Below are 14,686 nucleotides of genomic sequence, written 5' to 3' on the forward strand. Positions count from 1 at the left end.
ATGCCCACAAACTAACTAAAATGATGCTAAAACTGGGAATAGGTCAGGAAAATAAACCCAAAATAGAAAATAGCAAATGCAGAACTAAAGTGAGGGAGAGAAGTGGTTACACTGAGCGTATGAATTAGTCATTGCCCGAACACCAAGTCTGTGAGCTCAGAGACTTGAGATTATGAACCTTTGTTTCACCTACAGCCTCAACACAATGAGAAAGGAGCCACTCCAGCTGCTGCCCTCTGGTCCTGTAGAAGATCATACAGCATGCGTAAAATAACACCATTATCCATACTGCAGGGGGGCCATACAAACCATGATGTAGCAGCAACTTAATAAATAACATTGTTTTAGTGGATTTATTAATCAATTACTTTTTTTTTTTTTTTGAGTGTATTCCTACAGTTCAGGAGGGTTCTCCTCCTCCTTCAGCTCACTTCCATACAGACACACAGCAGGAGAGCAGACGCTGGATGGTGGCCCAGCCCTTATACATGGTCACCCTGACGACGCACCCCACACAGGCTGCAGTCTTCAGCTGGAGCAGAGGACTTGAGGACCGCCTGCGTCTGCTCCCCACTCGAGGACAGATGGACCTGACAACCGAGCGGACCTCATATTGACTGTTCTCCATCCCATGAAGACGATTCACTTATTCTTCGTTATTCCGCTTAGGGCTCACGGTTGCAATGGATATATACGCGTCCACTTTGTCTCCAGCGGTGGACATCGGCGCAGGTTGTTACCTGCTGGTCATAGGTAAGGTGAACGCAGCGCGTAAACTGGAGTAAATGAACAGGCTTGAACTGAAAATTTAGGGACATGAAAACAGGGGAAAACACAAAATTCGACTTTTTTTTCATGATTCCACTTTTACGCGCATCAGTTCGCCGCCACACACACATAAAATACGAAAGCTCAATGCTTATACTTGAGAAATACTTGAGAAAAATTGTCTGTGAATTTTTTTTTTTCCCCCATGAAAACTTTTTTCATTATACTGAGTTAATAAGCTCGTCAAATCAACAAAACGAGGGAGATTTCTTTTTCCCATGAAAACGTTTCTCAGAAGTCTGATAATAATCTCGTTTTCTCCAGTGAACGCATTCGACTTCCGTAGTGAACTGAAAACATCTTTACGCTGTTATTTACAAGTAAAACTTTCCGGCTGTCACACTTAGACAGCTGCCATCTTTACTTTGATCTCTATAAATCCATCCAACTGAGCAGCAGGTTCTTACAGGGGGAAGCTGTGAGCAAGCTGCTGTGTGTGTGTGTGTGTGTGTGTGTGTGTGTGTGTGTGTGTTTATCACGTTTTGTGGACAGACGTGTGTCACACAACAGCATCCCCACAACCATAACCACTGAATTTTAAGGTTTTCAATTAAGATACATTAAAACCCTTCATGTGGCCTCCTGATGTGGACTTACATACTGTGAAGTATTATAACTGTAATACTTGTATTCCACGTTTATTGCAATGTTACCTGGCAGTAAATCCAAGCTTAAGCTTGTGTGGCTTTCACAGCTACTTACACAGCAATGATTCCTGCAGTTTCCCAACTGCTCACATCCTCTCTCCACAGGAGAGCTCTCATCTGACACAGCCACTAAGACCCAGTAGCCGTCAGTGAGGAAGACTGACACTGCAGCCATCCTCCCACCCTATTTCACACATGAGATCTGTCTGTAACTATTTCATGATGCAATGTATATACAGAACAAACAAAATACAGTTTGATGTGTTAGATTTAGAGAGTCAAATGAAAGATGGACGATAGTGGCTTTGGCCAAACCCAATGTGTATAGATAGGTTAACAAACAGACAGACAGCTGGCTCGGATGCAGGATCCTGGGGCAGAGCAATAAAGCTCCATAATCCATCATGTGATAAGATTTTCACGTTGTGAAGTCTTTTTTTTTCCAGTGGACAAAAAGAGCAGGATGGTTGAGTGATGACATTCACCTCACATCTGGAGTTAACCCTTGCTCATTTCTCTGTTATCCAATAGGACTATGAGGCTGATTCTATCTTTGTAATGCATCGTACATCATAATAACTACATTAGACATTATTTGGGAATGTAGCAACCAATGGATTCCACTTTGAGTATACTGTTAACTCAAATGTTATCTTATCTTATCTTATCTAACTCAGCTCTCAGTGCCCCTCATGACTTTTTTTTTGGTGCAATATGACATAACATCAGAGATGACATAAGACAGGGCTTGTAACTTAGATAATCAATAGGAGGATTGAGTTTGAAGACACAGATGCAACACTAGATAAGTGTTATGTGACATCAATAGAAGATATTTTTTTGTCATATAGTATATTTTTTGTTTTTGTTCTTTTTTTTAATGTGGATGAATGTGGTGGAACTGTGATGGCATGTCTGTTTATATATATATATATATATATATATATATATATATATATATATATATATACATATATGGTCTAAATATTTCATACTAACTATATTAGTTATTTCATTTATTCTCAGGGCTTTGCCAGTGAGTGTCCTTCTGATATAATTACCTCATTTTTTATCAAGGAAACTGGTGGTTACTGGCTTATCATAAGGTTGCTGCAAATTGAAAACAGGGGGTTCAAGTAATACCTAGGTAAATTATATTTCTTTAACTTAATATCATACACGATACATAGATGGAGTTTGCTCAGTGATGATGTGAAGTTCTAAAAAAAAATCATTATATCAAAAGGCTAAAATAAAAAGAAGTTCAGAATCAAAGTGACATGAGGATGTAATTACCTGATTTGTTTCTTGTAATGCGCTCTTTGAAGCACCGTGGTTTAAAGGGGATGGGGGTGGGGTAGGGGTTACATTCCTCATGTCCATTACGTATGTCATCTCTTTTCACTTCTCTACCCTCACAGAATGAATGTATGAAACTTACTCTCTTTAGTGTAGAGGGAGATGTGACTGCTCGGATTCAGGCCATTAGGATGAGGCTTAAACCTCCTCTCACATTATTAGCACAAAATACACAGAGGTCAGGCATAATGAAGACGCTGACCTTAATTTTCACTTTCTTGAAAAGCAAGGTGCTGCCAGGTTCATTCATGTCTTTAACTAAGGCTGTCACAATATCAGAGTTTCACTACACAATAATTATGACCAAAAGAATTCACGATAATGACATCATTGTGATATCTAAAGAAAAATTGGGAGAAAAACAAGCAAAAATAAATAAATAAAATAATAATGATAATCTAAATTGCCCATAGATATGAGTGTGAGTGTGTGTGGCTGTTTGTCTCTATATGTCAGCCCTGTGATAGACGACCTGGCGACCTGTCCAGGGTGTACCCTGCCCTCGCCCAGTGTCAGCTGGGATTGTCTCCAGTCCCCCTGCAACCCTGTTTGGATAAGCATTATAGAAAATTGATTGATAATAATAATAATAATAATGATAATATTATTATTATTATTATTATTCTGTCAGTCAAATTCATCTTTAACTTTGTTTATTGTGTATTTTGTCTCTTTGGCAAATATCAGTGCAGGGAGATGAAGAAAGAGTCTGTAACTATAACTGTTCAAAAGTGTACAAAACAAACAATTACACTTAATGCACAGTGAAAAGGCAAGCAGATGAAGTGATAAACAAGGTCTAACATCTGCCATCACCATCTCATCATGTGTGTGATAAGTGTGTGATAAGCCCTACATGTGCTTCTATGGCTGTTTAGTTGAAATGCAAAAAGAACATGATATCAATATTTCATTTTTTAAATATCATTGTTACCGTCAATACTGGTATAAAGCAACACCCCTAATTTTAACCCTCCTTTTAACTTAGGAGAGAACTACAACACCCTCTCCACTATATTTTACAATAATAAAACAGTATTAACCTGGTGGAGTTTGTTTTATTGTGCGCCCCAATTTAAACTTTAATATGTTAATGGGACTTCTAATGTGCGCCATTTCTTATTACACTATAAAATAAATTTTAGAACAGGGTGGCTTTAAAACTCATTACAGCACATTTTCACATACATACATTACACACACTGTTGATCTGTGCCCTCTTTGGACACTTTATGATTATGTCTCATTTTCATAGTTACTTTTGTATTCTGGATGTGCACTGCCTCATTTCCTGTCAGTTGAGGAGGAGTTCATGCTGTCAGGGACGGTTAATGTTTGTTAAATTACTGCTGGCCCCTCATTTTTGATTTCCATAGCAGTGAAGGTCACTCGAAGTGCAAACATTCATTCTTTTTTGTTTTTTGTGCATTCAGGGATTTTTCCAGAGCTGGAAATTGGTTAAAGGAAAAAGAGCAGAAGAAACTTACATTTAAATTATTTGATAATGAGATTTAATCACATTTAAGCTGGGTTGAGTCACCAGAAAATATGAAATTGCCTCTTGGTTGTACTTCTTTGTAAATTCACCCAGAGAGCATGAGGTGAAGATTGTGTTGTGTCTCCAAGGAAATACTTTCCCTGTTACATCAAGGAGCAGCTGTTGAAAGTTGCTGAGGACTATATAATAAACCTTCCAGATAAGTGACGCAAATATGGCGCTGCTGACATTAAAAGCCTGTCTAAGCGAAATGGCAGTTTGCCAACAAGCTCTCTCAGTTCCTCTGTAACTGCAGCAGCAGGATCCCCTTGTTTGTTTCCAGCTCCTCAGAAATTTTTAACAAGATCAGTCAAAGAGGGTGAGACGGGAACAAGACGGTGCTGTAGAGTACAAGATGCTGGAGCTGTACGAATTCAGCTTCAAACTATCCAGTGGTCACTGGTTTGACACTTGTGTTTTTATTCGTCTGTTGTTGGAACACTTCACGGATTTCCATAATTAGTCTGAATGCGCTGAGTGTTTCTTCTTTGTAACAGCCAGGAGGCATTCTCAGCACTGCTGAGAAGAATATGAACTTCAAAACACTTTGAATCTTGAGTTATCATCAGTGAATAAAAGGGTACTGTTTCAGAGACATTTCACTTTGCAGTTTTTTGCCTCCTACTTTGCTGGAGGGGTCAGAAGAGTATTGGGCCTCACAAACCCACTAGGGTTTACCAAACTCCAGTGGGTTTATCGCTTGAAGAAAGGCTGTTAGCAAATACAGAAAGCCAAATCTATATTAAAAATTATGCTCAGCTTGTGAAACCTGCTGCCAAAGCCAAAGCCTATGCGATGGCAGATGTTCAGTCACATATGCAGCTTCGTGTTCAGATAGACTGACTCTTTGAGTGGAAGTGGAAGTCCCCAGGGTCATGCTTCATACATGATGGTCCTGTGGACTGAGGTGAAAGTACCTATAAAAATTTAAAGCTGTAACAGAGGAGTTCAGTTCATTCTGTGCTGTCCTTCAGAGTCAATCACGGGAGCTGGTGTTTTCAATACGGAAATGGGATTAAATGTATCTCTGTCTCAGTGTGAGGTGAGGTGTCCAGAGGAATACAATCATCTGCACCATCTTGCCATTATGCAACAGTTGGACAAGGTCAGGTGCCATCAGCCATTCTTGTTAGGTGCTGAAGCCGAGTGCTTCTTTGAGAGCTGTTCTCTCTTCCTCTTCTCTTTGGTTTTCTTCTATCTTCCGAGGCTTCCTACACTGCTGAAGGGAGTCAACTGAGGAGACAAGCTACAGATTGGACTGGAGCTGTTAAATGAAATTATTTAAGTGAAAGTATAAAAGTATTATCATCAAAAATATACATAGAGTCGCTAAATGAAAAGCCCAGATTATGCAGAATGGCCTGTTGATGTATCAATGTGTATATGATTTTATACTAACAAAATAATTCATTTGTTGATTGTATTTTGTACTAATAATCTGAATATACACAGTAACTAACTTTATCAAATAACAAGTGAACTTAAAAGTAAAATATTTGTCTCTGAATTGCAGAGGAGTAGAAGTAAAAATAGCCCAAAATAAAAATATCAAGTAAAGCACAAGTACCTCAAAATTGTACTTAAGGAGTCTCCTGTACTTGAGTAAATGTACTTAGGCTTCAGTTTATTCTTCTCATCTAACTCTCAACAATGTTTAGTGTGTAGTCCCAAAATATGAAAGTGATCTAGTTTAAGGTTTGATATTTTGTTGTTAGGTGGGTGGAGTTTTTGCAGGCTGCTACTGGTGTAGCTGCGGGTCATTAGTCAAACTATAATATCAGATCTATAAACTACAAAATGACATCAGTACTGGGTAGTTGCTCCTCCACTTGTCTCCCAGGCAACCAGCCCTGTGTTTCTTTTACACCTTTGCCCTGTAATCCTTACATTACACACCTGACTGATCTGTGCCCCATGTGTGTGCAGTGACCACACACCTCGTGATTGTGTTTGGGTTTGGTTAATGTGTATTGACTCGGTGTTTGGCCTGTCTGTCGGTCCAGTAGGTGCAGATGCATGAAGTTAAGGGCTGTTCAAAACAAAGAGAGGACTGGGGGGAGGGGGGGACACTCCTCAGTTTATATCCAAAACAAATTAGTGTCCCCCTCCTGCCTCTGGTATGTCAGCAGTCTGTGCCATAAACCAGAAATAATGACATTACCGCTGTGCAGGGTAAAACATAGAAACCCGCTCAAATCCAGTTTATTCAAGCCCAAAACAGCGTTTATAAACTGGAGTGGTATCATTGTGTTTGGTAATTTGTCGCTAAAACTGCTTCGTATCTTTATTTTCCTTCCTTTTCTCTCTCTTCTCCTCCTCTGTCTGTCTCAGCTCTGCTCTCAATCGTGGGAAACCTCCTGGTCCTTATGATGGCATTCAAAAAGTCATCTAGGATGAAACCACCAGAGCTGCTGAGTGTGAATCTGGCAGTGACCGACCTGGGAGCAGCTGTCACCATGTACCCCCTGGCTGTGGCCTCGGCCTGGAGCCACCACTGGCTCGGGGGTGATGTTACCTGTCTTTATTACGGCCTGGCAGGATTCTTCTTTGGCGTCGCCAGCATCATGAACCTGACTATTCTGGCCATAGTGCGCTTCGTAGTTTCCCTCAATCTGCAGTCTCCCAGTGAGTAATTTCATGTTCTAAAAACAGATTGAATTACCACCTGGTATTTTCAGATTTATTATTTGAAGAGCATAATAACAACACAGATTTTATGCCACAACTTGTAACCTCTGTACTCCACAAAAAAAATACCATGATTATTCACAGTCTTCCCGCAGCAAAAGAGGAGAATAAACCTTCTTAGTGTTAAAACTAAATTCTGCCTCGCCAAACTTGATGCCTTAGGGAAATACAAATCTATAAATATGAGTAAAAACTGTCCAAAAATGTTTTTAATGAAAAAAGGAAGAATAACAAACCCACTTTGTATGCAGGTCAGTGGCAGTGGCACTTGCTTCTAGCATTTCCAAGATTAAAATTTGTTTTAAATGGTCTTTAAGTAGAAGTTGCAGGTGTTGTGTATTTTTATTAAAAATGGTTTTACTGTGAACATTGAACAGCCTGTCAGGGACTCCTGGTAGCCAGCTGCATCTCTGAGTGACTTGTTTTCTACCTGGTGATCAGATGTTTCAGTTATATATCATTCTGTTAAAAGCAAGAGTCGATAAACAGCTGGCCTGGCTCAGTGCAAAGGTGAGTCACTGCACCCTGATGAAGGCAAGATAGCCAGAAACATTTGGTCAATAAATCATGGTGTAGTGGAGAACTGATGAAGCTGCTGCTCCTGACCAAGAAATAGTCTGGCACAATGTCACCCCCCCAGTAAAACCACAATTTGTTGTTTTTACACAGAGATACTTGTATGGGGTTTTTTTATACGGCTGCTACATGAGAATGGAAGTGATCTTTCCTTCTGACTCTCTGCAAGAAAGTAAATAAGCATATTTCCTAAAGCATCAAATTATTCCTAGTTTAGGTGCTGCAGGTGGGCACATTGTGTGACAGGCTGTCTTGTTATATGAATTATTCCTTTTTGATTAATAATTCAAGTCCTGACACTTAAATACTGTATGTAAGAATACACTGCACTGACAGGGTAAAGATTTTTTCCGACTGAAAACACAATGGCAGCTCTGTGCGAGAGGTAAACTCAGTGATAGTGCACGCAGGAGATTTATCAGCAAGGAAAGCGTGGGAAGGTTAGACCTCTTGACTCTAGGCTCACCAAGAAGTGGTTTTAGGCGGATGTAGCTGAGTTAGGCAGCCTCATCCTAAAGAACAGAGGGCCCACACACTGGCAAATTCAGATGCAGAAAATTGTCCGCTTAGTTCAAATTAAAATTGTATGAAAAAAGAAAAAAAAGTTTTACATATAAAACTATCATCAGAACAACTTACAGACAATGCCAAACCTGTAAATGCCATCAGACAACAGAGGTGTGTGGTAAAACGGCCTAAAAAGGGTCTGAATAAAACATAGAGTAATATACAGAAGACATATGTATATGCACTCACGTGCATGAGTACATTTCTGCAGCTACAGTTCATACAAAAACCTTCAGATGGTTTACATAACCGTGTCCGTGAGACTGGGCTCACATAATGAGAAATAGTTGATGTACACTAGGTATGATCGGCATGCAAGTACTGGAGTGGGAACACAGAGATCATAAGACAATGTCCTCAAGGATGAGGCTCACATCAACACAGGGCTCCAGGGAGAGACTACAATAACATAAAAGAAATGAGACAGCTCCTCAGGAAGACCCTCTGGATGTCCCCATGTGAGAAAATCCATGTACATCTCATCACCGTGGCCACTACATGGTTTAGTAATTCGCAGGAAGGCAGAAAACGTTTTTCACCCTCTCTCATGTATATGTGGGCTTCAGGATATTGGTAAAATAAATCGACCTGTTATGGAAACTCAAAAAGCAATATGCAGAAATGATAGACCTTTGGTGCTTTTTAGATTCAAATAAAACACTGTGAAAGGGTGGTGTTATTGTAGATCAGAATGTAAATAGATTTTTTTTTACATTAGGACACTACATCCAGAGAGTCTTAAGGAGATGTTGTTTCTTACTTGTCTTTGTCTTTTTTTAATCTTATTTTAATCTTCTTTGCCTGGGGCCCACCAGAGTCTAGGATTGCCACTGTAAATAAACCCAGGCTACTTAAGCTATTTGTTTGTCAGCCCATGTGACTGTTTATGTGTGTATATACATACAGTCCTGTTTGTATATTTTTATTCAGAGATCCTTGTAGATCCTTTTTGATCATGCTCAAGTAGCTAAGAAGTGACATCTTCTGCCCTTTATTACTTCCCCTCGACTGGTCAATGCTGATTGTCTGATATTGTCTGCATAAGTCTTGTATTTAAAGAAATCTGTATTTAAGAAGCGCCTTGTGAAGTTCCTTGTCATTGTGTGCACAGCTTTCTGTACGGCTGTAGAGCTTTCTTAAAACCTAAAACAGCAAAGCATATTTTACTGTGCAAACCGTTTTTTTTTTTTAGGTTATGGTTTTTTATGAATTATGTAAAATCAGGCACTAAAAATGCTGTCATTGCCCTGTGCAGGCCTGGAAAATATTTTATTTGGCAATTTAGATACACCAAGCAGTTACTGATATACTGTATGGAATTTGTGCAAAATACTGCAATAGAGCAGATCCTCAGACATTTTGATTTATTTGTCTAATCAAGTCTTATATCAGCCGTGCAGTTCCATCACTATTGTTTGGACGTGCTTGCTTTAATTCTTGCAGTCCTGCTTACTTACTTTAGTACATGTCCCTTTGGGAAATTGCATATGTCTGTGAACAAATGAAAAACAACCAACTTTTCTTTTTCCCTCTGCAGGTGAGAAAATCAGCTGGAAAAAGGTGAAGATGCTCTGCATCTGGATCTGGCTTTACGCTCTGATTTGGGCTCTGTTCCCTGTGCTGGGCTGGGGCCGGTATGGCCCAGAACCCTTCGGCCTGTCCTGCTCACTTGCCTGGGGAGAGATGAAAGATGAGGGCTTCTCTTTCGTCATCTCCATGTTCTCCTTCAACCTTGCCATGCCTTCTGTCGTCATCCTCTGCTGCTACTTTGGCATCTCCATCAAACTCTATTTCACCTACAAAAAGACCATGACTAACAGCTGCCATGTCCCCAATGTAATCAAGCTGCATCGGAGGCTGTTAATAGTAAGTGATACTTTCTGATGAGAAAGATCTATTATTATAGGTGTGGGGCTCCCGGTATAGGTTGCCTGAAGACGTTTCAACCGTAGAGGGAGAGTGGTCTGTTATTTAAGGATAATTATACAGGCACTGTGAAATAGCATTTTAAAAAAACATGAAGACACAGACAGTGACTGCTTATTTAATAAAAATAATACACTCTTATTCACTTGTTTTTGTCACTATGAGTGAGCAGCGAGCAGTGGACCACAGCCACTATCACGTTAACACAAGTACCCCTCATTCATGCTACCCGTCATGTTACAAATGTGTTCATTTCTCATTTCAGCTAATTATTGAAATCACTTGTAAGTTAACTATTACATTATTTCAGCCGTTTATCCATTACTGTTGTCTATTTCAATTCGTATATCCATTATATAAGCTAGATAAGCATTTATCCATTAGGTTTAGCTAACTACTTCAACTATAAGGCCTAATGCTTTTAGCCATTTCATTTAGTTCATCCATTACCTTTAGCTTTTAGATAACCTCTCTGCTAGCTCGGTAAATTTTCACACTATCAATCACAACACATTAGTTAGTGTTCTGGTTGTTAGCTCAGTATGTGAGGATACATTGTTGTAATCAAATCTGGGCTTTTTTGTTTTGTTTGTTTTTTTTATCAGTTGAGCTACTTCACAATCTTTTTACACCCTTTTGGCAACTGCAGTGTGCCCTGGGGGGAGTCATTGTAGAAAATGTAGATGTAGAAAAACTGACCCAACTTAATTTTTCAAAGCCATTCTTGGCCGAGTAGAGCTACAGACTGGTTTGTTTTTTGAAATGCATACCTACTGTAAGATTAGCTGCTACACAGCTGAAGTAAAGGCAGTTCATAAAAATAATTGTGATTCTGTGCAATAGTCCTGAAAACGTGTACACACATTACAAACATTTACTGTGTAATTAATTTAATACAGACAATATGGGTAAAGACTGTCACATGAGAAAAAGAAAGGCAGGTATAAAGTGTACAGAGTGTCAACAGTAGATGAAGTTAACAAAAAGATGGATAAAACAGATTTCAGGATGAATACATACCCTTACCCTTGTGCTGTATTAACAGGTATAATGGTGGATCTCTAGAGGTCATACTGCCAGACCATCGAAATGCCTACTCATTTTCAAGGCAGGCTTTTGTTTTCAGAGCTCTTGTTGAAACTTTACTCTGTTCTATTGCAGATTGCTGTCTTGATCAGTGTCGGCTTCATAGGCTGCTGGGCGCCCTACGGCCTGGTAAGCCTGTGGTCTATTTTCCACGACAGCAGCACCATCCCACCTGAGGTCAGTCTCCTGCCATGTATGTTTGCAAAGAGCTCGACCGTATACAATCCTCTGATATACTACATCTTCAGCCAGAGCTTCAAAAGGGAAGTAAAGCAGCTGCGGGGGATGTGTCTAGGGTTCGATTCATGTCGTGTCTCCAACGGCATTAATGACAACACCATTTACATGGTTACTACTGACACCAAGCCCAAAATAGCAGCACAGTCTACTTTGCAGGAGATCACCGAGACAAAGACAGTGAGTTTGGGTTGAAAGACCCATCTCCTACACAAAGACTTTTGTGCTGTAAACTGTGGAAAGATTAGTGCTCTCATAATGTGTTATCTCATGAACATTATCAGGGTAGAAAAGACCTATTCTTTCCTGTACATCTTGTGAGTTGTGTTCTAACATAACAAGCAGGGTCACTCTGGTCTTTTGTGTGAGGCCAGCATGAATGAGAGGGCGTGTTTGCACAATAAGTTAAATGCTGTGAAAGTTCAGCCAACTAAGCCATAGATTAGAGTTAAATCTGTGCTTACAGATGGCTAAACCCCATAAAAAAATACTATATAAACTATATTATATTTACTATATAAATCTTTGTCCAAAAATTTACTCCACTGAGCAGAGCAAACTGAGCAGCTTTTGGTCTTGTCATTTACCATGTACTGTACAAGGTTATGCAATCATACAGCAAAATGTGAAGTTGCATCCACACAGAAATGAAGAAAATCATCATGCATTTTAACACAACGCAAACCAAAGGTTGTACAGCATAATATGACATGAAAAAAAAAAGAAAACTTATTTTGAGCACAAAAAAAAGAAGAGATGTTTACTTTAAATTTTGAGTTCAATCTGTGATAGATACTTGTATGTTTGAAGTATTACTTTTTGACACAAAATCTGAAAAAAAAAGAAATATATAATATATATTTTCACTGACAATTTCAGTTCGGGAACAAAATATCCAATTATGATACTTGTTAAATGTTTAAATGAAGTGACAGCTGAAAGTAGATCATGCTTTATGAATCTGCCTCTAAAAATGTTTACAAAAATAACAAATATTGTCCATGTTGTCTAAGGGGTTCTTTAAAGAAGACAATATCATATACAGTAGATCATGTGTTGTAAATGTATGAGAAATAATTGCACTTTTTTGTATGTTGGCTTCATCTGGAATGTGACCTTCTGTTATATTTAAGACTGTCATTGTTTTATGTTTTTATTACCAAAGGATAGCCCAGTTAGCCTATATTAGCACAAAAACTGCAAACATGGGGAAACGGCCAGCCTGCGTTTGTCCAAAAGTTAGCCAAATCCACCACAACTTCTGAGAATTTGTTTTATGTACAAATTCACCAATTCATCAATGTTAGTTTGTGAGTTTTAAATGTACTTTGTTGCCTTAGTAAGAGCTAGGCAACAAAGCTGTTCACCTGTTGCCAGTGTCTGTGCTAAATGAAGTTACTACACCCGGCTGCTACACAGCTTCACATTTACTTCTATTGTCAAACCTTTTCTATAGAAGTTTCTGAACATCAGTAGTTGAGCTTGACTGTTCATATGTGACCTCGGGAACAGCAGTTGACAAAACAGTCTCAACCCATGCTTCACTAACTTGCTTGTCCTGGAGCTTTTGACCACATCACAGTCCTCATTAGCAGATTTAGTCTGCTCAGTTATCAAGGGCCTTAAGGACTTCTAAGGTCCTATAGGTGGTCACAGTTATAGAAAGTTTTAGCGTCCTCATCCCTTGAAATTGGTCAAACTCAGCCTGCCAACAAGGACCGTATTATTTGGTTGAAAACGCCCGAACCAATTAGTTAGTGGATCATGAGTGAGTAGAGTCTTGTTAACAATGGAGTTCTAAGGTACAAAGAAATAAGTGACCACAGACCGTACTTGTTAGTAGGATAGATGTATTGCTGGTTTTGGCCTTTCATGGGATTTTTTTAATTTAAAAAAGATTTTTAAAAAAACTCTTTACCCTTTTCAATCTTTTATTGTCAACTTTGTCAACAATTAAAGTCAAAGCTCTTGTAGAAATCAGTGCAAAGCAGATTTTCAGATCGCCAGGGTATTAATAAAAGAGTTGTTCAAATTTCACTGGTTGTCCCCCATGACTGTCTGCCGCCTGTCACCACAGCTGCAGGACAACAGTATATTGTTGTATATATAATTAAGCTTAAAAAAGGATTTCTCTGATCATCAGTTCATGTCAGTATATGCGCTTCTGCTTAACAGAGATCTTTTGTTCTCATGCTTTACCCAGAGATTATTTTATTATTTTCCCTGATATATTGTCCCCTACTTCTTGACCCTTTCTCTGAGGGACAAATACTGTTCAGTTTTTTCAGTTTTGCAGTGCTGTTTTTGTTTGTGTGTTTGTTTTATTTGCAACTTGTAATTACTTGCAGTTAAAATGACTTTTAAAATTTTGAAAATTTGTGAATGTAGAGCTATGAACCTTGAACATATTTGTGTGCACATGTCATTGGTCCTGTTTAAGAATAAACACTGACTGAACACCGGATGGTAGTGGACAATGAATGCACAATGATGATATGTAATATCACCTGATGACACTTTCAGTGTTTATCATGAAAAAAAAGAGCAATGGCTTTTTCTATAGGCTTAAATTGACTAACCTATACATTGTGAATTTGAGTCAGGCACAGTTGGGACATATGGGCATGCAGTCACCTCTAGAGTATTTGAAGGCGTTTATATAGTTTTGACATTTAAGTCTTTTTTCTTCATTTCACTTTGAAGACAGCCAGAGCTCAGGACACAAGGAATGGCAGTGTCAGTCAGTTTGTGAATAAATGTTTAAAATGTCAGTGTCTACGTTTTCATACATTTCACAGACTAGAACTGTCATGCTGTTATTATGCGGTATGAACGTTTGAGATGCTGCTAAAGCGTGACATCCATTTGAAATGAAATACACTGTAGTCATGTGCCACATCAATCACAGCAAAAGTGGTGTTTTAAAAACATCTCTGTTACGTTGAGGATGGACAAAAAAAATGGTAACTGGCTACCTGGACAGACACGCCAGTGTCAGGTCAGTTTCACAGAAGGGCAGTGCAGACCCTTATGTGCTAACTGGGATCATATCTCTAATTATCTCTAATTAAAAATTGTAAAGTTGCCAGAACACCAAAGTTGTTACATCCGTTGTGATGGCGACACAGATGTGTGTACCAAATATAATGACAATCAGTCAAACAGAGTTGTTGAGATCTGTCATGTTAAACAACTGTCAACGTCATGGTGGCGCTAGAGGAAATATCAGGGTACT

The 14,686-nt window shown here is 38.9% G+C and overlaps 1 protein-coding gene across 1 annotated transcript; it reads left to right on the forward strand.

The window, feature by feature from the left end:
• Positions 1 to 429: 429 nt before the first annotated feature.
• opn8b (opsin 8, group member b) lies at positions 430 to 12,201 on the forward strand. Its single transcript, XM_071478752.1, has 4 exons — positions 430 to 753; positions 6,703 to 6,996; positions 9,740 to 10,068; positions 11,290 to 12,201. Exons 1-4 carry the CDS (start codon positions 684 to 686, stop codon positions 11,644 to 11,646), a joined length of 1,050 nt encoding a protein of 349 aa, XP_071334853.1. The 5' UTR covers positions 430 to 683; the 3' UTR covers positions 11,647 to 12,201.
• The last annotated feature ends 2,485 nt before the right edge of the window (positions 12,202 to 14,686 follow it).

This window comes from Trachinotus anak, unplaced genomic scaffold (assembly GCF_046630095.1).
Source record: "Trachinotus anak isolate AG129_WGS33_773 ecotype Australia unplaced genomic scaffold, CSIRO_AGI_Tana_v1 ptg000005l, whole genome shotgun sequence".
Classification (NCBI taxonomy): Eukaryota; Metazoa; Chordata; class Actinopteri; order Carangiformes; family Carangidae; genus Trachinotus; species Trachinotus anak.